Source organism: Seriola aureovittata, chromosome 15 (genome assembly GCF_021018895.1).
Source record: "Seriola aureovittata isolate HTS-2021-v1 ecotype China chromosome 15, ASM2101889v1, whole genome shotgun sequence".
Taxonomy (NCBI): Eukaryota; Metazoa; Chordata; class Actinopteri; order Carangiformes; family Carangidae; genus Seriola; species Seriola aureovittata.
The window spans coordinates 9,366,570-9,389,846 of NC_079378.1; the positions used below are offsets into that span (position 1 = coordinate 9,366,570).

A 23,277-nucleotide genomic window follows, 5' to 3' on the forward strand; every position below is an offset into this window, starting at 1 on the left:
ATCATCTAATTCACCATTCACCCCCCCACCACCACCACCACCACTCTACTTCCTACCCAGAGGTCCTTGTTGTGTCCCAAAGCCACCCAGGAGCACGTCCGCACCGTTTTGTTAGCAACATGTACACTCTCTGAATATTTCATAAGACACAAACACAACTCTTCGACAGTGCATCGTGATCGCTTTGTTACGTTGTTCGAAAACCATCTATCTCTCCCTGAGACACCATACGTGGAAACATCTGCATAATTTAGACAAATACAATCGCTGTCAGGTCAACACCTTGTATTTCCCAAATGTCAGTTTGGAAAACAGCCATGTTTTTCAGTGGATCACAATGCATTTTGGAGTTTGTCCAGTCACGTGAACGGGCTGCAGAATTTTCTCTGCCACCGCAGTAGAATTGTTCAAATTGAGATTTTAAGATTAGCATGGAATTTTGCATGTGCACATTGGCACTTAGGCACCTTTGTGCACGCATAAAACTGTACACTAAAACTCACAAACAGACACACACACACACACACACACACACACATGCACTCTGGGAGGAATTGCACCATAATTATGCCTAAGGTAGAGTCGATTAATTTTTTAATGGATTCAATGTTTTATTCATAGCACCTATCCAGTCTTGGATATGGCAGAGCACACACAAAACCACTGCCAGAAAGAGAACACATGGCAAAACTGGCTATTAGCGATTTTCTAGACAAATCACACATCTCAGTAGCTTTACGCTGTAACATTTTAGGCTGAAGCTGTAGATACAGAAATATAGGTTCCATAAATAATTTCACAAATATGTATGCTATGTCCCCTTCTGCTTCGTGCTTTGTTTTTTCTTGTTCCTCTGGACATGGGGAATTTGGTAAAAAAAACAAACAAACCTGTGTGTGAGACAGAGAGTGAAAGGCAGACGGAGAACAGAAGGAGAAGAGGGTGTTGTCTCCTGAGTGAGGCCAGTCAGACTGGTTATACTGTCCTAGAAATCCATTTACAGTACCAAGCACTCTGCCTAATCATCCACCCCGCTGCGAGATGAATATCCTGCCCTATGCAAGAGATAGTGTAAAGCTGCAGCACTTTTAGGGCTATCAAACGTTACTCCTTCCTCCTGCTGATTCTGGCCCTCCAGTGTATGATTAAGATTTCACTTGAGCAGTTTTGATGGTGGAACAGAACAGAGATGAGAAAATAGGGAAGGGAAATGGAGGTCACCAGTAGGAATGATAATATATAATAGAAATGCATGATACAAGTGTCAGGCTGGCGCTGCTGTGCTGTATATTTGCAATGGATATATTACACTGATTAAAAAGCAATGCAGGGAAAACGATCATTTGTGGAATATATCTACTGCATCATTATATCATTATCATGAGACAATTAAAGGACGATTCATATTATGCCAGAGAAGATAAGAGGACAGAACAATTTGCACTTTAAATTTAGAAGGAGTCATATGTTATGATATTTCATCATATTTTTAAAATAATATTTAAAATATTTTTGTTTTATCTGGAAGTAATAGACCTATGCTGCTCCATGCCAAAATATAATCCATATAATCAAATGAAAAAACAACAACTTGAAAAAGTTAAGATTTTCTTACAGTTAATGTTATCACTGGTTATCAGTGCTCTCAGCTTGCATTCAATTATGTTTTGCATCAAATTGTAAAATAAATGTTCTCGTTCACTTTTGAAGCTAGTTACCTCAGAATTCTATCTCATGTGTGTTTATTTGCACAGTTCGCACCAATACGCAAACTGCATGTTAATAGTGTTACTATCAGATATCTGTAATATATATATTTTTAATCGGATTACTTTAAGCCGGTCACTCCCTAGCCCTGCCAATACCTGCCATCCACCTCCCATCCCCTGCTCATCCTTTCTGTACACATTTAATAATGCAGAACACTACAGATTCCCTAATTTATCACCCTCTCCCAGCTGGACTTGAAGTGACAGATTTATTAGATAGCCATTTGTGGCTGCATGTAACACTGCCAGTTGAGGGTCGGTGAGACTGACAGAGTCAAAGCTGTTTGATGACCTCGAAGTGATAATGACCGTACAGGAGAGAAGGACACAGAGGAGGACAGAGAGGGAGATAAAGAGATGTGGGGAATGGTGTGGGCGGGTGATGAAGTAAAAAGGGTTGGATGGTCAGACATCTGGCAGAGTAAAGCGGACACAGTCACATCTCTTAGCTGGGCTATGCTGTGATATACTGGTGAAATTAGGAGTGATTGAAACGGTTATATGATCAATCACACGTTAAACTGTTAGAATACTGTGCATGCAAGGACTAGCTTAGGCTAGTTTTTAAACACAAGAGGAGGTCCTTCATGGGTCGAGTTTTTGAAGTAATAGTTTTGACATTTTGGGAAATATGCTTATTTGCTTTCTTGCTGAGATTTAGATGGGAAGATTTATAGCACTTTCATGTCCGTCTTTTGAATGTGGGCTGGAGCCAACAGGCAGTTAGCATAGCTTAGCATAAAGACTGGGCGAATCAGCTAGTCTGGTGGCAATGTCCAAAGAAAGGTCAAAACAAAAACACCTACCAGCACCTCAAAAGCTCACTAATTAACATGGTATTGATCTTTGAATCAAACATGTATATTTTCAATCATGCTTGAAAAGGAGTAAAGATATAGCCCTCCTTAATGGGACATAATTTGGAGACAAAAGAAATGAAAAGAGTACATGTGAATTTGTCATATGTGAAGCACATTTCACGTGTTTATTAAATGTGGAAAACCATATGAAATGTGAAAAATTCACATGCAGGCAAATGTAATTTTCCGACATTTCACATGTGAAATACAAGACACCACAATTAAATTGGCACATATGTTTTTCAGACAGATGGAATATCATGAATTTCACATGTGCTGTTTACCTCCGCCAAGGAGATTGTGTCTTCTTTCGCCTGTGACTGTTTGTTGGTTTGTTTGTTTGTTTGTTTGTCAGCAGGATTTGCACCAAACTTGGTGGAGGAATGGGGCATGAGCCAGGGAAGAACCCATTAAATCTTGGTGCTGATCCAGTTAAAAGGCCTGATCCTGGAATTTTTTAAAAATCACTTTCCTTAACATTGCAAGATAGGGCATTTTCCACCTTGGCGCAGAGTGCCATTCTGGCTCATTATCTTTTTATATGTATTTTGTAAAAACATAATGATGTCATGTTTCAGAAAAAAATACAGGAGACAGTATGTATCAATAATGTGGGAATGGAAACTTATGACAAATATGGATAACACTAACAAGAAAACAACAAAAACACCTAGTGAAATGATACCATGACTTCCTGTATCATTAAGAATTGTTGCTGGGTTTGTGCTCTTGATTTCAGGCTTTTCAGAAGATGATGCCAGTATAGATACAGGAGTATGTGGCCAAAATCAGTTGTCCCATTCACACTGATAAAGACGCAAAGAGAATCCACAGATGCAAAAAGAGTAAATTTATTACGCAAAAAGTAAAAAATGAAATGAATGAAAAAAATGTGAATAAAAGTCAAAGGACAGTCATTAGCACAGTTTACAGACCCTGTAAGAGACATTAATAGGCAATCAGACTATCAACATAGGCCTGCTAGGAAAGGAGAGGCAAGGGCCACAAGGTATTCCACATGAACTGGATTATGGATAATCCCTAATTCAAAACCTCCTAGATGTTGTGTTCTCCTGTACCTGAGTAGTTTTTGAGCAGTTCCACCACCTCCATGGGGTTTTGTAATCTGGTGTATGGAGCAGAATGAGTGCCCATCTTTGTTGACTGCAAATCGTTTCTGCTATGACACTTTTGTTTTCCAGAAAGGTCATTCCCACTTGTACACTGAGGGAGTGTGAGATCAAGAAGCTTGGGCCAAGGATGCTCTTTCTCTGAGGCATTGCCATCCTTTCCAGAGGAGTGTGGGGGTGGGGGGGTGGGGGGGGGGGGTATCTCAGCTTTCTCACGACCTGATACAGGCTGCATCGTGAAAGGACAGGACCGTGCAAGGAGGATTTTTTTTTTCTATGATTCCGACCTCAGTGGGCAGTACTTACGGGTGGCATGGATGTATTATTGGTGTATGGCTGTTAAATGATGAAGAAATTGGGCGAGGTTGCCGGCGCTCCGTCCAATCACATGTCGAGGTGTGGCTCTCCGGAGGAGTGGTCAGCATGGAAAGGGTGGCGCTAGAAGCGGAAGTGTGTCTCGGCCGATCTCTCGCTGTTATTCGGCCACGGTCGGTTCCAGGAGAGAGGGGCAGCCAAGAAGCGCACAGGAATCGGCTGGCTCTGGAAAGACCCTTAGCGAAAAAAGATACTGAAATCAAACGAACAATGAACCCCATCGAGTAAAAGCTTGTTAAAGACCCGCGGCCGAATACATTACACACATTGCCACGTTAACAAAGCTCTTTGGTGATACGGTCCAGATCAGAGGCAGCGGATAGAGAGCTGTGTCATTGAGCAGGCAGGACACGTCAGGAGAAGGGAGAAAAAAAAAAGCTGACCGACTGCACTGTACGAGTCAGCTATCAAATCGCCTCTGAAAAGCTTTTCCTGTCGTACTCATCTTTTCGAGGACACCACCTTGCTTTCAGCCCGAGGGAAGTGTCTCGACAAAGACATCGCCGAGGTCGAAGGTGGTGATCAGAAGGTGAGAATAAATTTTACTCGCCTGTATCCAGCCTGTCCGGCTAGCTAGCATTCGTGCTAACGGTTAATAGCTAGCTAGCTAACGTTAGCAACGGATGGTAGCTAACACATCTAGTTTATTTTAAACCGCTTGACTGTCGACTGTTACCTCAAGTGTAAGGATGTATTAATGAACAACAATGTGTGACACTACTCAATGGACCCATTTCAGTCAGAGTAAACAAGTGTGTGAGTTAAATCTGATAAAATTTGAGGTTGGACTGACAGCTGTCAAACAAGGTCGAGTGCTTTTCTTGTGAACGTTATAACGATTGATTGCTAATATGTTCAACATTCATTGATATTTTGTATTACTCTGTTCTCGTTGACGTTATGCTGTGAGTAATTTATTGTTTGTCAGTCGGTTTGCGTAAGGAAACCGTCTCAAAATGTGTGTGTGTGTGTGTGTGTGTGTGTGTGTGTGTGTGTGTGTGTGTGTGTGTGTGTGTGTGCCGGCTGCTTCTAGCTTTACTGGTGGCTGCCAGCAGCTCAGCTGCAGACAAGCTGGCAACGTCACGGGGTTATAATTAGCTAAAGATGTAATGTTAACTGGTTGGCTTTTGTCAACTGCCTAGAGTAATAAGGTTAGATTGTTCAGTGCAAGAATGAGCTCATTCATGACAATATTGTGTGATTATCATATGTCTAGGAATTCTCTGAGGGCGTAAAACAGACCCAACTGAAAAAAACAGATCTTTTATGTCACTAGGAAATGTCAGTGTCCATCACCTAATTGTTTCTAAATCCCTTGATCTATAGTGGAATGACTGGGGTGACTGCTAACTCAGTGCATGCCATCCTGTGTGCTCTTCTCTCAATAGGACCAAACGATCACGGGATAGCATTTGTGTGTGGGGGGAGAAAACAAATGGGGGATTACGGGTTTGGAGTCCTAGTTCAAAACAACACTGGCAACAAGTCTGCATTCCCGGTCCGAATCCACCCGCATCTGCAGCCCCCACACCACCACCAAAATGTGTCGCAGAGCCCTGCTGCTTTCATAAACAGCACCACAGCCGCAGGGAATGGCACCACGGGAGGCTCTCCCTGGCTCTTCCCTGCCTCTGCCACCCATAACAGTGTGCAAGACGAAATCCTTGGGGGCCCAGAAAAGCCCAAAGCACAGCAGCAGCAGGAAATGCAGGAAACGCAAGAAAAGCAGCAGCAGTTGTCCCCTGGGAGTCACCAGGAGGGTGGAAGTGGTGGTGGGATCATTTCAGAACTGGAAAAGGCCCGGTCAGAGGAAGCCAAGACAGACAACGGCACATCTGAAGGAAGTAATGGAAAGGAGAAGCAGCTACGTCTCGAGTCTCCAGTCCTGACAGGCTTCGATTACCAGGAGACATCTGGTCTCGGGGGAACTGGCCCTGTCCAGTCTAGTACAACCTCGTCATCACTTACTGGCTTCAACAACTGGTCAGCTGCCATCCCGCCGGCACCATCAACCATCATAAATGAAGACGTCAGCTTCTTCAATCCGGCCTCTGCCAACAACGGACCCCTGCTGTTCCAGAACTTCTCACACCATGTCAGTCCAGGATTTGGTGGGAACTTCTCCCCCCAGATTGGACCGGCGGCGGCCTTGTCCCAGCACCACGCGGCTCCCCCACCTCACCCCCACTTCCAACACCCCCACAACCAACACCAGCAGCATCGGCGCTCCCCGGCCTCTCCACACCCTCCGCCGCCCTTTCCGCACAGGAATCCGGCTTTCAGCCAGTTGCCGCATTTGTCCAACAGCCTGAACAAGCCCCCGTCCCCCTGGGGTCCAGCCAGCTACCAGAGCCCCTCTCCTTCCCCCGGCTCCTCCACCTCCTGGAGCCCTGGAGGAGGCTATGGTAGTGGTGGCGGCGGCTGGGGAGGGTCCCAGGGCAGAGATTATCGCCGAGGGCTGAATGGCGGGATGACCCCCATCAACTCTATCTCTCCCCTAAAGAAGACCTTCCCTAACAACCACGTGGCATCCCAGAAGTACCCTCGAAACAGTCCTGCAGGCTTCAACCCCAAGTCCTGGATGGATGATGGAGTCGGTCGCAGTGATAACATCTTCCCCTTTCAGGTCAGTTTGCCTCTGAATGGCCTCCTTTTATGATTTAGCAATAATTCTGGCATAGTATTCCTTTTATTAACTGTTTTTTTCCTGTGCTTATAGACCGAAGCGCGTGCGTATGCGCACTTTGTGTTTTAATGCTTTATGTGTGAATATTTTTCAGCGGTGGCCGCTTGCTGCCTGAATGATTAAACATTAACGTGTCATTTATGTCAGCTGTTAATTTTATTATAGTATGTGGTATAACTGCTATTTTTAGAGATGGGGGGAGGGCATGGATTTACATGATGCATTTGTCACCGTGTTAGCGGAGAAATCAGTCGTTGGGCTCTGTACTTCCACAGCTGTATGTCCCTGATGATGACTAATGTGGCTCTGTCACTGCAGCGGTGTGTGCCACGTATACGGGCTGGGGGGTTGGTGGGAGGAGTGGGGATGCGGGGAGTTGGGAGTGGAGGGGACATCAGGATGGAGAGAAAAAGATGGGGCGCAGGATGTAGAAATGTGAGAGGGAGGATAGAAATGGGGAAAGTGAGAGAGGCTGTGAGGAGAACCATCGCCGGAATGGAAGTCTGAGAATGACATACACTGAGATACAGTATGAAGACAAAAGTAGATACGCCAGTGAACAAGGAGATATCATTATGGGATATCTTTTATTTCAGTCAGAAATACAAAAAAAAAAGAGGTAATACTGTAGATTGATTGACCGAGCACTATTCTTTACTCCTTTCACGTAACAGGGTATCAATCTATTTTATTCTGTGAAATGGAACCTAATGATTTTTCAGGATTACCACTTTATTAATCACCCAGGTCGTGGCTGTCAAAGCCTAGCGACTCGTTTTCAAAATGCCAGCCTATTCATACTGTAATTTTGACAGCTGGGTCCAAACACAAAGAAGATGGCTTGAATAATTGTATTATCACATGTAGAAACCGCTGATCCGATTGCAAGAGGTAAAGGGAACATGGAGATAAATTCATTTTATTGATCCAGCTCATGATTAATTGTGTCGGTCGTTACAAGGAGGCGGGGGTGAAAAGAGGGAGGTTGCTATAGGCCCAGCTAGGCCTGATGACCTGATGAGAGCTTTCTTTAAGTACTATGCATATCCTTTTGCCTTCTTACCATTGCACAATGTTCCTTCATCTACTGACAGTTTGCTCCGTCAAATTAACTTCTGGTCAGCCATAGGTTGCCATCAATATGTCATCTTGGTTGGAGTAGATAGTGTTAAATTGTCTGGATGATTGGTTGCCTTTGTTGTTTCAGCTGCCTGTCAATAGCTTAACAATATTACTAATTGGCCTTAGAGACCACCAGTGATGGGCTGCTTCGTTTCCAGGCCATGCCCATTCATTGGGGAAAGTCATAACCTCTATTTTCATTGACAGTTTCTTCAGTAACAAACTAAAATTCTCCAAAGAAGCAAATTACCCAATTAAAAATGTAGAGAGTGATGCTCGTTTTGACCTTTTTTAAGGTATTTCCTTATCTCAACTTGCAATTAATGACTCACAGTGCACCACAGGCCAAACAGTAAGGACTTTGTTCTGACATGTCTTGACATGTCTTGAGTGTTTTTGCTGAATAAATGGCAAAGCTTACATATGAGCAGCAATGTACCAGCAGATAACAGCCTAATTGTTGTGCGTAGTCATGGGGTGAGGTTCATGTCTGACCTGTACCAAGTCATTTAGGCCTCATCCTTATTAATATTTTTGAGTTGTATTGTGGTAAAATCAATTTTTGACAAGCAGCAAATTTAGATAAAAAATTCACTAACTTGGCAACAGAAAATAATTATAAATGCGAAGTTTTCTAGTACCTAGCCCCATTAGTTGCATCTGTTTCATCAGACCTGTGATGCTGCATCCATTTTGAGCAGTAGTGAGTCCCTTCTGTTACATCCCCATATCAGATTAAAGCTAAAGCTAGCATTGCTGTAGCTGCAGTATGTTGCCCTTGATTGTGGTTGAATCAGATCAGCTCAAGTAGCATTGTCCTTTGCCCTCTTGATACTGCAAGGGCAGAGGGAGGATGGGCCTTACTGTGTGTGTGTGTGTGTGTGTGTGTGTGTGTGTGTGTGTGTGTGTGTGTGTGTGCGCGTGTGTGTGAGCGTGTATGTGTGTGTGGAAGTATAACTCATTTGCAAAGAGCAAGAGTAATAGGGAATGGGTCATTTTGATCTAGATTAAAAAAAATATAAAGATGCCTGTAAAAGAATGAAGATGTACACTGACACATAACCCTTAAACTATAAGACTTGGTTTTCTAGGTGTTGTCTTTACACTTGTGAAGAATAATTAAGTTTATTAAATTATGAACCATGTATAATGTGTTTTTCTGAACCATAGGATGATGACATTGTTCTGCTCCCCTCTAACTGAATTGAAAAATGTGTCAGTTTGGTGTGAGCCTATGGATCACGTTGCAGGGTTGAAGCTGTCACTGTAGAAACCGCTGTTAAATTATTATATAGGCATCCAAGTGTCAGGTTTGTTTGTCAGAAACCTCTGTATATCGCAAAGATATTTGTCAGTGTTGTTTTTTACTATGAGTGTCTCGGTTTGTAGTTCGATGTGACATGAAAATTGCCATGTCTGTCAGACCAGCTGGCTTAGGCTATTTCCTTGTCATTCACTCCTGTCTTATTGCAATTGCTGAAGGATTGCCAAAACCATTAGACCAATAGCTTTGTTTTACTTTTTTAAAACTGTAATCAAAATGGTTCTTGTCAGCGCTCCTCGAGATCACGCACTGTTCAGAAGACTGATGACATACGTTGCCTTACACAAGGCACCCCCCAGGTTTGGTAATTGAAATGCCGTAGCTCCTGTAACTCCGCACTAAATGTACTCCATGAGGAACTGTTGTCACACTCTTCCAGTAGCATTGTCCAACTGCCTCACATAGTTTCCATTTTAGCACTGACACATCAGATGAAGGATCAGTGGCTTTTGCTTTAGAACCCCCATTGTTCTGCCTGTGTGCCATCAAAGTTCATGACGGTGTCACTCTCTTTGTACGCCTTTGGAATAAATGGGATTGCAACAAACAACTCTGCAGGGACTAATCAGATAGCTGACCCCCATAAAGTCGCTCTTCTGTAACATTTGCAGAAAGATATGAACATACATTAAAGCAGGAATATGCCACTGGTCACTATCTTGCTGCGTTACAACAGATAGCTGCAGAGGCAAAGATCTCTCACTCTGCCCACTTTCATGTCCATGAGAGCGATTTGTGTGTATATGAGCAAATGCATAGATGCAGTTTGAGAGCAAGACCATTTGGTGGATAGTTTATTCAAAGTGGTGTACAAACATGGCACACAGAATACTGTTGCTGTTGCTGCAGCAAAGCAGGGCCGTTGCTGTATTAGAGCTGCTTTAGCATTTGTGATGGGCTCCTGTCCAAGCCCACTGCTGCTAACTGCTGGTCTGCTGGAAATTAGCCTTACACCAGAAATATGTTTTTTTTTTTTTTTTTAATTCACAGAAACCCCTTCCTTGCCTTCCTCTATTCTTCTCTTTTCTTTCTTTCCCTGTTCCCTAATTCCTCACCTCTGAAATTCAAGGTCAGAGGCCTGCTGCTGTGTCAGGTGTACTGGGCTCATTTGGATTGGTAGATTTGGCCAGTGACCAGGTCGAGACCTGCAGGGCCTGAAGGCGAGTAAGCCAGAACAGGATATTGTCTCAGTAAGCTACCTGGGTAACTGCAGGTTACAGCTGCCTCCTCATTGTTTGTGTAGCTTTCATATACTGAAGACTTATACAGTGCTGTTACATAAAGGTATGTTATTAAACTGTCTCTCAACACCTGTTGTCTGACTCAAGCATTTTGTTCAACTTCTGATTGTCTGAAAAGTCGAGTATCAGTTGGAAAAGAAAGCAGAGGCTAATTCATTAAAACATCTCTTTATTTTTAGAATCAGACCTGCAGATGATGAATTGTCATCATGTGAAGGGTCAATGAAAAAAGTTCAAGCCAATGGTTGAGATGACTGCTAGGCTGATGAAGAGGTTCATAGTGCAGTATTTCTGGGCAGTTTTGGTCAGCCCACAAGCATTAGCATTATAACTGTACTTAATGAACATAGATGTTTGGCATTTTATTTCTCTATGTTACTTAGAGGAAATGGCCTGAGAAACCATGTCATCGCTCTTAAGTAGTGCCTCTAGAAGGAGATTTTCTTTCGCCAGTTTGTGGCAACAAATGATTTAATGATTCACCTGCTCATTAGCCTGTGTTTGGCAGGAGACTTTCATGATGAGAAGATGATTATGTTGATGCTGACATGCTTACTTTGAAGGGGAAGCCTTTCAGGTGGCCTTTTTTCCCGTATCCATGATGTAGATGTACATGCAAATTCTCTTGTCCGCAAGCACACCCACAAACAGACACTCTGAGCCATTAAACTCTAGAAGCCTCAGGTTTCAGCCATTACCTCTGGTCCTTGTCACAGTGGTGTTAAATGAGAGAAATGTTTTTTTAGACTAATGAGCGACCCAAGCTGCGCTGGCAAGCACATAACTCTGCTGCTCATACAGCCTCATTGTGCCCTTCTCACACCCTTGACAGACGCTCTGAAACAGCAAGAAAGAGAGCTGGTGCTTATGTGTGCGTATGTGCACATGCCCATGTGTGCATGAGTCCTAATTAGTCCCTGGCCTAGGTCTTCTGCACATGTGTCTTAACAAAGGCAGAAGACAAAGCAGAGAATATGCAGAAGTGTCATATTGTATTTAGCCTAGCTCATTGCGTATAATAAAGGAGTCAGCTCGGTCTAAACCCCAGGCAGTCCTGTTACACCCCAAATGTACACATACACACAGTATTCAGCCATTCAGCCAGCTCGGGGTAGTAGGTTGTTTTTGACAGTTGGGGGTATTTAATGTCATAGCAGGCCTTTGAAATGCTTAGACCAGGAAGAAACATAATCACAAGCATCAAAAGCTCAACCTGCTTCCCTTTCCTGCCCTCTTTTCTTCTCTTTATTACTTTGCCTTACCTCACTATTCGCTTTCCCTCTCTCCATCATCCCCTCTCTTTCATCTGCCACTTACCACCTTCCCTTCTTTGCTTTGGGCTTCCTCTCTCTCCCTGTTCTCTCAGGGATGTGATTAGAAGCACAAAAATAAGGGGAAAAACTTGCCACCTATGAATTTCAGATGGATGTTGAAATAATCTCACACCTCCTCAAAACCTGAAAACTCTCACTGCAGCCATATATTCTTATGTCCTTTACCCTATTACTTTCTCCACTCTTCAACCCTCCCTCAACTTCCATTTTTCATTAACAGGCAGGTGACATGGAAGATTAATGTTGGAGTTAATCACCTACAGCAAGCTGTATTTAATCATTCTTTGCTTCGCTACATGTCATCAAAATCTGTTGGAGGTTGTCCTCTCTGGTTTGTGGTGCCTAAAATTAAAACCTGTCTAAAGTTGAGAGGCTGTGTAGCCTATCTTGCAAGTAATCGGATCAGTTTTGTTATTTCAACCCTTTTTTCACTTTACAGTTAAACAAATGTAGCTTTAAAAGGTTTCATATTCATATATGGTTTTTATGTAGGGTTGTGCAGATGCCCTGTACCATCATCTGTCATTGATGTGTGACAGCTGTTGGTGACTCGGGGCATGTGAAATAAGCACCAAGCTACTGTTGGGTGCTGGTATTAACTCTCAGGGGAAAATCAGGTATTTTATTACAGTGTCTACCTGTTTGGTCCTAAACAAAAACCACCATGAGAGTGAATTGTTGGAACAGCAATCAGGCAAACCTGTTTCTAGTTAGCTAAGTGCTAAGTGCTAGCTTGCAATGCATCTCTCTCAAGTCTGTCTGTCTCACTAACTGAGCTGGGCAGTGCTTCTCTTGACAATGACTAGCTAGTCTCTTAAGGCAAGGTTTCATTACACTCTCGACTAATGCAAGATGGAAAGCAATGGATTGACATTGACTACTGAATGTACATTGAATGTAAAATGTTGATTAGCTGGGCACACTGGGCAATATGGATACACTGAAAAGCTTTAAGATGTTTAAAATGATGTGAAGACAAAGAAAATCAACAAATTGTCATATTCGAGGCGCTGGAACTGTCAGATTTTTGGAATTTGTGTTTGCAAAAATCCTAATTTGATAAATCAATTATCAAGATAGTTGCTGGTTAATTTCTGTAAATCAACTAATCGATTAATCAACTAAGAATTGCAGCTCTAATATTGACCAAATGACCACAGTTACTATTTTGCCAAGTCTTTCAAGATGAGCTGGGTATATGACAGCGTATCGTGTAAGTCTTACCTTTTCACAGGAAGCAATGAATTAATGACTAAATGAATGTACTTTACACTGACCAGAATGTTAAAAAAATACCAGTAAATGAACTAGAGCTGCAAAAATTAGTCTATTCATTGATTGGTCAATTGACAGAATTGCTGGTAACGATTGTGATAATCAATCATTCATTTTGAGTCTTTTTTTTTTTCCTTTTTAAGAAGATATGTCTGCTAGTTTCCTTAAAAGTTTTTAGACGCCACCTTGGTCTTCGAGAAATTTGGATGGACATTTTTCAGAATTTTCATTCATTTTATTGACCACATGACTAATCGTGAAAAAGCCCCGTTGAGAGTTTCATGCCTCCCACAAGGCTAACACAGGATTACTCCATCATATGATTTATTTTTATGTGTGGACGCTCTTGATTCACTGAGCACATGCAGCTTTTTTGTGGTGATTTCAAAATTTATGATGCATTCATGCTTGTGTAATCCTGGTACATTACGATCAGTTCAGTACATATTTGTTGATTCAGGGTCGAACATTCAGAGATGGAGACGGGGCTTGGTAGGGGCGCTTTGCCATGCTGCACAATGCAAATTAATCCATCATGCAGACTTTTATCGACAGTCACAGTGAAAAGGGGTGTGTCTCCTCTTTTAAATCCTTTTAGCTTGAGCCAGACTGCATCATGCTTACTGTTTTTTTTCCTGCTTATCTAGTACACTGAGCTACATTTAACAGCTGCCTGCAAAGAATATAGCATGTCATGCCATGACTTCTATGTTTATACCTATGGCCTGGGGTTAGTGTGGGCTAACTGTCATAGATACACAATGACATGGACTACCTTGTAAATTGTGTTTGTTTTCCTTGCAGCTAATCTGTGTGTGTGTGTGTGTGTGTGTGTGTGTGTGTGTGTGTGTGTGTAACTGGATGTGACAAGTGACAATTACTACGTGTGTGTGTGTGCGTAACTGTGCACACCCTGCAATGTGTCAGGGGTAAGTACTTTGCTAGTCAGCTGGCCAGTTGTTGAGAGAGAGGGATGCACAAATCTGATGATTAATCACCATCTGCACCTCCCGAGCCTAATGCTTAGCAACTGCAGAGCACCAGCGAGGCCTCGACTCCGCCATACCCAGTCCACCTCAGTCACAAAATGAATTCCTATTCTCCTGAAACAACATAATAGGATTACCATGCAGCCAAAATATAACTGTACCAAGAAGGTGGTACATAAACTGGTACCATTAACTGTAGAAATGCAGCAGGTGCCAGAAATACTTTAAATTGCTGCCACTTACTTGAATGTATTTTTGTTTGTGTGCTTACCTGTGCTAGGCTATACTCACTTTTGGTGTACAGTTTCACAGGAACCAGTTCTTCACTTGTTTCCTGTCCCCCCCCCCCATCTATGAATGTTTGGTTTATTTGACCTGAAGCAATAGCCTAAGTCCACATAAGATACTGAGGCGGATATGAGAAAATAGTGCACATGGTCTGGCCTATATCCCTCTGTTGATATTTGTTTTGAGGGAGAGTGTTCACTGGGTGTGTTCTTCTATCATGTCATCGCAGTTTTAGTATGTTCCTTTCGTCAGTGTGGGAAATCTCCTCCAGCCCTTGTGCTGGTAAAATTTTGGCTACAGCTTGGAAGTTTGGCTTTTTCACCAGCAAGTGTGCCAGACATCCAACCACGCTCTTTGGATGATGAGATAGTAAAAGGAGCTCTTGAATTTTGGGAGCCACTCTAGACGCCAGGCAGAAGATGAAAAAGTGAGTTCCCTGCCTGCCAAACTCTTGGTCATATGGTTCACTCACACAGGTCTGCTTTACTGAACCCCCAAGCATTTGACCCCTGTGGTGTTCATGGTGTAATATTATTACACACTGAGCTTTTTTTTTCCCCAGGTGGTTTTGCTTTTAGGCTGATCCTCCCAGATACTGGCCTACAGTTTGTTGCGAGGGTGTGACCTGACCTGGTTACAGGATAAATACTACAGGTTAGGCCTAGATTCATTTGTTGGAAAGACAAAGCAGTACATGGAAATTGTGACTGACTATATACAGGTTGCTTACAGGTTCATTTCATTCTTTATCTCTGCGTTGTGATTGTAGATTTTCTTTTAATTTCTCACAGCTTACTTTAATTGATGGGTTTTATGCACACTGTCATGCTTTATTCCTCTTGTTTAATGGTAATGTGTTGCTTTTAATCTGGGAACATCAGCCCACAGTTGTCACTTCTCCTCGTCTCTTTGCTTGAGACGGGTGTGATTTCAAGTATGCCGCATAAGAGACAAATAGCGTCTCTGTTTTTTAATCAGATCTCCACATAAACTGTTGCTGCTTCTGATTGGAAGAATGCACCACTTGGCCTTTAACTCTTGAAAAACATGGCAGCTGTCCACATTTCTCCCAAACCATGCACTAAAAAATTAAGCATCCGAATAAAGTTTGGAAAAAGATGCCATTGCCGAATGAGGCTTTTCTTATCTTTTTAACAGCTGTCGTCCACAGGGTTTACAAGTGTTCAAGAGGCTGTGAGTCATGCCATGATCTAAAAATCCCTCTCTGTTCCCTGATCGGTCTGTCAAGCATCTCGTCAGGCTCAATCAATTTTAAGTGGATGTTTTCTCCACTTAAGTCTTGTAGCAAAAACCGAGATCGTGAAATGTATCCTGACTCTAATATTTTACAACCATATATCTTTGTAGTCCAGCAGCCTTGTCCTCCTTCCCCTGATCCATGTGCCAAATGTTAATCTGGTGTTATTTGTTCTTATGTGCATTTCATAAAAATCACTGTTTATATAAAATGCTACTTCCTGGTTTAAAGCATATTGTTTTTTGAAAATATCCCTGCAAATAGTACTTCAAAATTATCAAGTCAAAAAGATATGATGCAGAAAGTAGGAAAAAAAAGTTTATTTCAGTTGTGACCAGACAGTTAAGAAAAAAAGAATCATGACTAAACATTTTAGTCATGATGTACGGCTTATTGAACAACAACTTGTAGCCAGAAGAGTCATGCAATATGAGATCTCTGCCACATGATTGAGGAACAGAAAACTTTTTTTTAAAGGTATTTCTGCTTTTAAGGTGGCACGCATTGGAGACTGACTGGAAAAAAAAAAACAGGGAAGAGACAGAGGAAGGAATGAAACAGTCAAACACGTGAAGATGTGGGGACGTAAAACATTTAGCACCAGTGGTCAATGTAAAAAAGAAGGGTGCATATTTCATATTGTGGTCTTCAGTATCTTTGTCGACCTAAATTGTGGTTATTTTGGACAGAAAAAGGTTATCAGTTTGTTCTCAAGTTGTTGTCAGAGGCTGCATATGTTTTTTTGGTTGAGGTGGAGTCAAGACAGAAGCCTTATCAGCATGGCACTTGTGTGTTTGTGTAAGGGCACATGTCTTTGGTGTGTGCGCATATTTTATGTATACACAGTGGATGGGTGTGTGTGTTTACACGCATTTATGTGTGCACACAAACATTTCCAGTATGTTTGGTATGCCAAGGATGCCCTTGTTGTGGGTGACAAAGCTGTTGCTCCTGCTTGGTTGTACTGCTTGTTTTACTGTTGACATCTATTATACTGCCTCATTGAATAAGTCGGTTTATTGCAAACCTATGATGACGTGTCATTAAATAATACCACAAAGCTGAATTGCTGATCAGGAGTGTTTTTATCAAAGTCCTTGTTTAATTCAAATGGTTCACACACCTGTGCCACAGAGATGTCAGAAGGTATTGTTTGAGCTCCTGTTTGGAGGCCTTACAGAGTTGGGCAGAAGCATGGACAATTAAAGCAGGAGAAAAAAACAGTTTATCTCGGTGTTTACTTTGCAGAATATATGAGTAATCAACTTGAGATTCCACTGATGCTTATGTGAAACTAGGGCTGACTCCTATCGTATACTGTTGGTCATTCTCACTATGAAAGGCCAATGCCAAAAGTGTCAGAACCTTAAAATTAAAAGGCCATCATGCATTTAAATAATGGGGGGAAAGCACCTGGCTCTTACTTTGAAAAACGTATTTTTTATTAATAGCTTACCTTGGTCATGAATGTCCAGGCTAGGTTTTGAAAAAAAAAGTATATTTTCTTGTGTAAATAAAGATGGATGCTGCCTCCTCCTCTTGTGTAGGTGTGCTCTTTGACCATCTTGAGTTAACTGAGGCAGTTGTTCAGACTGCTGGTTGCCACAAATAAAATAAAGAAATTGTGTAAACTACAAGTAAAGAAAATTAAATGGTGTTTCTCTTCTTTCTCTCATCTCTTTAGGAACGCACCAGGTCATTTGACAGCTTCAACATGAACACTCTGGAGAGCTCCCTGATCGACATCATGAGGGCCGAGCAGGACACCCTGAAAGGTGAGGATGTCAGCCGCCAGTCAAGAACATGAAACACTAAGTGGCAACACCACCCTTTTTGTTTTACATAATGTTGACAGCAGAGACGTAGTGCAAAGAATCGAACATCATGGTGTGCCATGGACAAAACAAAACACTGATTAATTTCACTCATGATCCTCACACATTATCTATTCTTGGACAGGGAATAACCAAATATGTGTCAATTTATTTAAGATTACTTTCAAGATTAAGATTGCTGTCGAAAAATAATCTCAAACGCTTTCAATGGATTACACAGTGTTATGGCATTGAATAAAATGTAAATTGACCATCCTCTTACATAAATATGAACATAAAGATAAGGGTGTGTTATGATTGTGTCTCATTGTGTTGCACTTTGGATCAGAGCTCACACATTCACACTCATTCACAATGTAAAACCTCAATTCTTATCAGAGACGCTTCACTTCCTCCACAGATCAGACATCTAGACATTGTGTCATCTTTTAGGGTTATGATCAACAATACTAGGAAAAGTCGGTGTGTGCAGGAGTCAGCTGACACCTCTATCCTCCCACTTCCTCAACACCAAAATGTTTTCTCACTTGTGAGAGAATTCGTTGTGCCTGAGCATGGTGCAATAAGTATGACCTCTTTTTCTCATGCATTTTGAGAAGCTGAAAGAATAGAGGGCTGATAGATGCTGAGGCTTTGTATTTAAGAGGGGATTTGTCCGAGAGATGGAAGACTCCCACTCATCTGGACCGAAATTGTTGGCCTTCATTAGTTTCTCACGATCATGGCTGCAGAGCTGAAGGATGATACGTTTTCTGAACACAATGGCAGCAGTTGAAAAGTCGAAAAAAAAAAATCTCCTTTCCTAAGAAAATTATTTTTTCATGCATTACACAATGGGTGGGGGTTAGTGAAACAACATTTTTTTATATATATATACACACATATATACAAAATTCAAAATGCTTGTTTTTCAAGATGACTCCTATCTAACTCCTAACCTAACTCCTTAAGAGAAGAAATCTATATTTATGGATTTGGAGCTCAGCCAATCATGCAAGGATTTCCAGAAGTTTTGGATCATGTCACACGAATAAAATAGGTGCTCTGTTGTTTTCTGGACTTTCCTTTCTTAAAAAAGAAAGTCCAGTGTACCCTGTGCTAAATGAGATAAGATAGGAAGCACTGAAGCTCCTTTCCTCAGCATTTAGAGAATTTGAGCCGCTCTGATCATGGCTGCCACTTGGATACTCCTGGGTCATTTCACTCAGTTAGGAACCCTCCTAAGCCAAAAAAGACAGTGACAGTGTGAAGTTGTGGTTGGTATCAGGTCACCAGAATGAACATATTTCAATTATCTGGCATGTTTGCAAACAACTGATGCAGGCTTACAGGTGCAGTTTTGCACCTTTCAAAAGACATTAGTTTGTTTCAATGGTCACTGTAAATCTGATTGAATGATTACACACCTGTACAGTATTCTATACATTTCAAAGTAGAGACTCACAATTAGCTAAAAACGAAAACCATCCATTTGAGATTGGATTATAACCGACTTTGGTTATTGATTAATAGAGACTAGTCAATGTCTCTTATTGGCTGAACGGTGTTAGACAACACTGGTCGATGGTAACCCAGAAAATGGATTATCGAATACAGCAGGTAGCTGGTACTGTTTATTGTTTCATAGGGTGTAACTGACAGTAATTATACATAGATAATGCTTAATTAGCAGAAAGTTCTAGCTAATGGTTGAGAGGGAGTCGCCTGTAGGAGCAGTTCTGGTAATGATCTTTGTTTGGAAGGAAACGCATTTGATTTCTCAAGATTTTGATTCGGGTGTGGTGCTGGAGCTTAATTGGCTTTAGACTAGCTTAAACACAGTGACACAGATATTGCTTTCCTTTCAAGCAAAAGCTTTCTGTTTTGAACATTGCACATAACACATTCTTCACTCCTTGTCTCAAAATCTCAGTCATAAATTTTAGTAAATTTAATTGCATCGCATGTGTACATTGCTATGTGTTCTACAACAGAGGCGTAACCAAATTAAAACACACATACATACCCGTTTCACTACCAGAATAACATGATGAGTGAAAAGTCAAGAGTTCCAGACACTTCACTATCACCTCCTATCTATTTCAGCCTCACACCCACTGGGTTCAGCCACATCCAGCTGAGATCTAATGTTCTGCTGTCAAACTTTAGTAAATCTTCCCTCAATAATAATAGAGGAAGACTGTAAAGTTACCTCATTAGCCACGTTTTGGTATCCTAGCTCCAACCATGCTGGCACAGATTCCTGCGACTGTTAGATCCAAGAGCTTGGCATCAGAAGACAAAGCAAGTCCTCTTAAAAACCACAAGCTTCTGCTTCATCAGGAATGAAACCATGTTTTTTAAACTGATATGAAATAACATATAGTTTAGCAGAAGTACTGTTGTGCTTAACTTCCTAAAATAGTTAAATGTGAATTCTTTTTCCATTTGTGCTACAGCTCAGCTCTGCAACTATTTGAGGAAAGACTGACTAGTGTGACAGCATTTACTGCTACATTCTATATTTTGTCCAATATTTTATATTCTATCACTGCACATTTAACTTTCCTATCACTCCTTTCATTTGACCTGCTTTCTATGCCTCTGAGCTGGTGACAGCCGTGGCTGGGTGCATCATGTTTTCAGATTGTCGGTCCGTACGTATGTCCCATTCTTATTAACATAATATATCGGTAACAACTTGAGGGAATTTCTTCAAATTTGGTGCAAACGTTCACCTGGACTCAAGGATGAACTGATTAGAATTTGGTCGTCAAAGGTCAAAGGTCAGTGTCAGTGTGACATGAACTGTGGTGATCATCGATCATCGTTTGTGCTGCTATGTTGAAGATGTGTGTGTGAAGCATATCTGAGTCTGGACAAACATGCTTGTAAACTGTAACTGGACTGGTTGGTGGAGGCATACAACCTCGAGGCGCCTGTATGCCTCCATCTTTCCCAAATTTGCTCTTGTATAGTACCCCATTCTCCACTGCTTTCACATGATGCATCACGCCATATCTCATCCCTTATTCCTTATCTTTTTTTGTCCTGTAGCCCTCGGCCTGCTATAAAATATTTTGCTATTTATTCCTTATTTTCCTAATTCTTGTCAGACTTAGCAGTGTGCTGTAGCAGTGCCTTCAGTAAGTCCTTCCCTTTTTCCCTCACAGCAAAGTAAAAAGAAAAACATAATTACAGCACATTTTCTTTGAGTGCTGACTCTTCTCCAGGCCAACTGATTCTCCCTCTCTCCTGCTCTCTGTGACACACATACATGCATGCGCTCACAAATGTAATAAACACAGACAGTGTGATTTCACAAGCACATTTAGATACACATAGGCAGAGCAGAAATTTCTCATTCCAGCGGAACATATTGAACAAAGTGAGAGCGATGAAGCAAGGGAACAGGCGAGACAAAATGTCTACAGTAGAAGTGGCTTTGAATCGCTTCCAGCATTGTCCTGACTGACAGAAAGGATCCCTCTGTTCAGCCACCACACACACACATACACACACACTCACCACTTGTGCATGCATGTTCTTTAACTGTTACTGTACTATACATGCATGCAGCCAGCAGGCAGCGGGATGCAAATAAGGTTCACAGAGAGGGCACACACAACCCTGCAGGAGCACAGGGATGGGATGAGCTTACGTGCCTGTGCACTTGTTCCACAGAGACTATTAAAGGCTCTTTAAATCCAATATGACACGTTCTGCGCAAATGGACTTTGATTTTGGGTGGTGCACCTAACAGCACAGATTACTAAACTAAATTACAGGGGGAGATAAACTGGTGAATTCTGTAGTGTTGTCTGGAAGAATTGTCCTTGTCTGTGTAATATGGTTTTATCTTGATTGAACCAAACATTTTACTGACAGAGTTGTATTTTGAAGCCGATAGCGTCCCGACTGTGTTTGAATGTATAGAAATCTGTTGTATAGTAGCTCTTGAAGCCACGGGTGGTCCGCCCTGGTTTCTGTGGTCTGTGAGTCCCAGTTCTGTTTCATGCACCACATCTACTGAGTACTGTGGGGCTCAATAGGCGAGGTGTGGGGGAGGGGCCAGCAGATTTCCATGTGACTGAGGCATTGGAATGCACCAATCACAGGGCGGTCCGTACCCATACAACAATGGTTGTACTATTTCAGCTCTTTTATCTCATTATCCCTCTGCAGCAAGCGGGCCTTGCATAACTTTGAAGCTTGTTTGGCATCATAACATGTACTTGTGTGGGTGTGCGTGTGTGTGTTCGAGACGGGCCTGGCAATTGGCTCAATGTAAAATGTATGACATGAGGCTCGGGGAAGGAGAGAGAGGCGCACATTGGGAAAATGGAGGTGGATGAGAGGGAGAGAGATTGTTGGTGTCCCACAGATGTAGTCTCTAATGAGATTGATGTGGAAACAACACAGTGTACTCATAGCCGTCACAGCCAAAGCCTATTCTGCATTAGCACTTTCACCAAACTTTTAATACATACTTCTGTGTAAGGCAGCTATTTAAAACTAAAAACATAAACTTTTATAAGGAGTATGTCCTACACTGTGCAGAGCTGTAAAAAAAAAAAAAAGTTGCGTGGGATATTTTCTGGAGGTTATGCTGTCAGCAGCATAGAGACTCTCCATTTATTTGCATGTCTTACTCACTGAAACAGATTTTTGCATAGAATAAGGATTCAACATAAAAAGATGTTCTCTCCATTCGTAAAAAGACACGACAGACACAACTTTAAAACTGGTTTCCCTCCATCTATCGCATGTAGTCATATGTAGGCCCCATCATGTTAAATGTTTCTGCTCTGTGTCTCCCCATGCAGGTCGTCTTGGGTTCCCCCATCCAGGCGGGGACAACCCTCTGCCCCTCAATGGTACGTATAGTAGCCTACCCACGTGCACTAACATTACAGATTAGACATTTTAATCATAAATCACAAGGAGTTTGTGCACAAAATGAAATAGATGATTATTTTGACAAATTCAATTAAAAATGATCAGAAAGCCTTGAAAACATAATTCGATTAAATGTCAAGCAGTCATTCGTTTCACAAGAAGATATTACTTTTTAAATGGAGTTGGTGTTCTACATAAATTAAAATTGCTCATTAATCTGAAAACATTGCACCCACCTGAAAGGCTAAACAAAAGGTAAAAAATAACAAATGATGAATAATTCTGATTTTTTTTTTTATCATTCCTGAACTAAAAACATGCTCCCTCAGGAAAAATCATGTCACTTTTCCCCCACCCAAGTGGACATAGCATGATTCACCCAATTTTTTAACACAGTTTTTCTCTGTGAAGGTGACACTGTGTACAGTAGGTGGAGATAGTTGGAGTGATGCTAAGCAAATGCGACTTTGGAGTCTGGTGACTTTGGAGCCCTGTGTCACCTTGCTTGCCTGGGATAGAATCCAATTAAAAACAAACTGTGTCTCTCCTCTATGCTCCTCTGCTTTGTAATGTCAACATAAAATAAAAATGCCATTTTCACACCTCTCCGCTTAAAAGTAGTTTTAACCAACAAGCATCTTCAGTGATGACCTTTCACCTAGTTTTGTAACTTCTGTTGGGTCCCTCCCTTTAATCTGGCTGCTGATATTGCGTTGTCCCTTAAACAAATACATGAATGAAGAGAAGAATGAAAGAGGATGAGTAGATAAGGGAGAGGATGTAGGGGTTTTCGATGCCAGAAAATAAGTGGGTGGATTTTGGAGGATGGGGGGATGGATTTAGGGATAGAACGAGAAAGAAAGGTGGCCTCAGGATGGGACTTGCTGTATGTGTACGAAAACCTTGTCCTGTT

General features: G+C 41.8%; 1 protein-coding gene across 2 annotated transcripts in view; it reads left to right on the top strand.

The window, feature by feature from the left end:
• Positions 1–3,968: 3,968 nt before the first annotated feature.
• Positions 3,969–23,277, top strand: part of cpeb4b (cytoplasmic polyadenylation element binding protein 4b) — a 32,988-nt gene continuing 13,679 nt past the window's right edge. The window contains exons 1-4 of one of the 2 annotated variants that reach the window (XM_056396831.1): positions 3,969–4,663; positions 5,523–6,760; positions 17,336–17,426; positions 22,292–22,342. In XM_056396831.1, coding sequence (XP_056252806.1) covers positions 5,570–6,760; positions 17,336–17,426; positions 22,292–22,342 — 1,333 coding nt within the window. In that variant the 5' untranslated portion in view covers positions 3,969–4,663; positions 5,523–5,569. The remainder of the gene's footprint in view (positions 4,664–5,522; positions 6,761–17,335; positions 17,427–22,291; positions 22,343–23,277) is intronic. The other variant, XM_056396832.1, reaches the window with a different exon arrangement.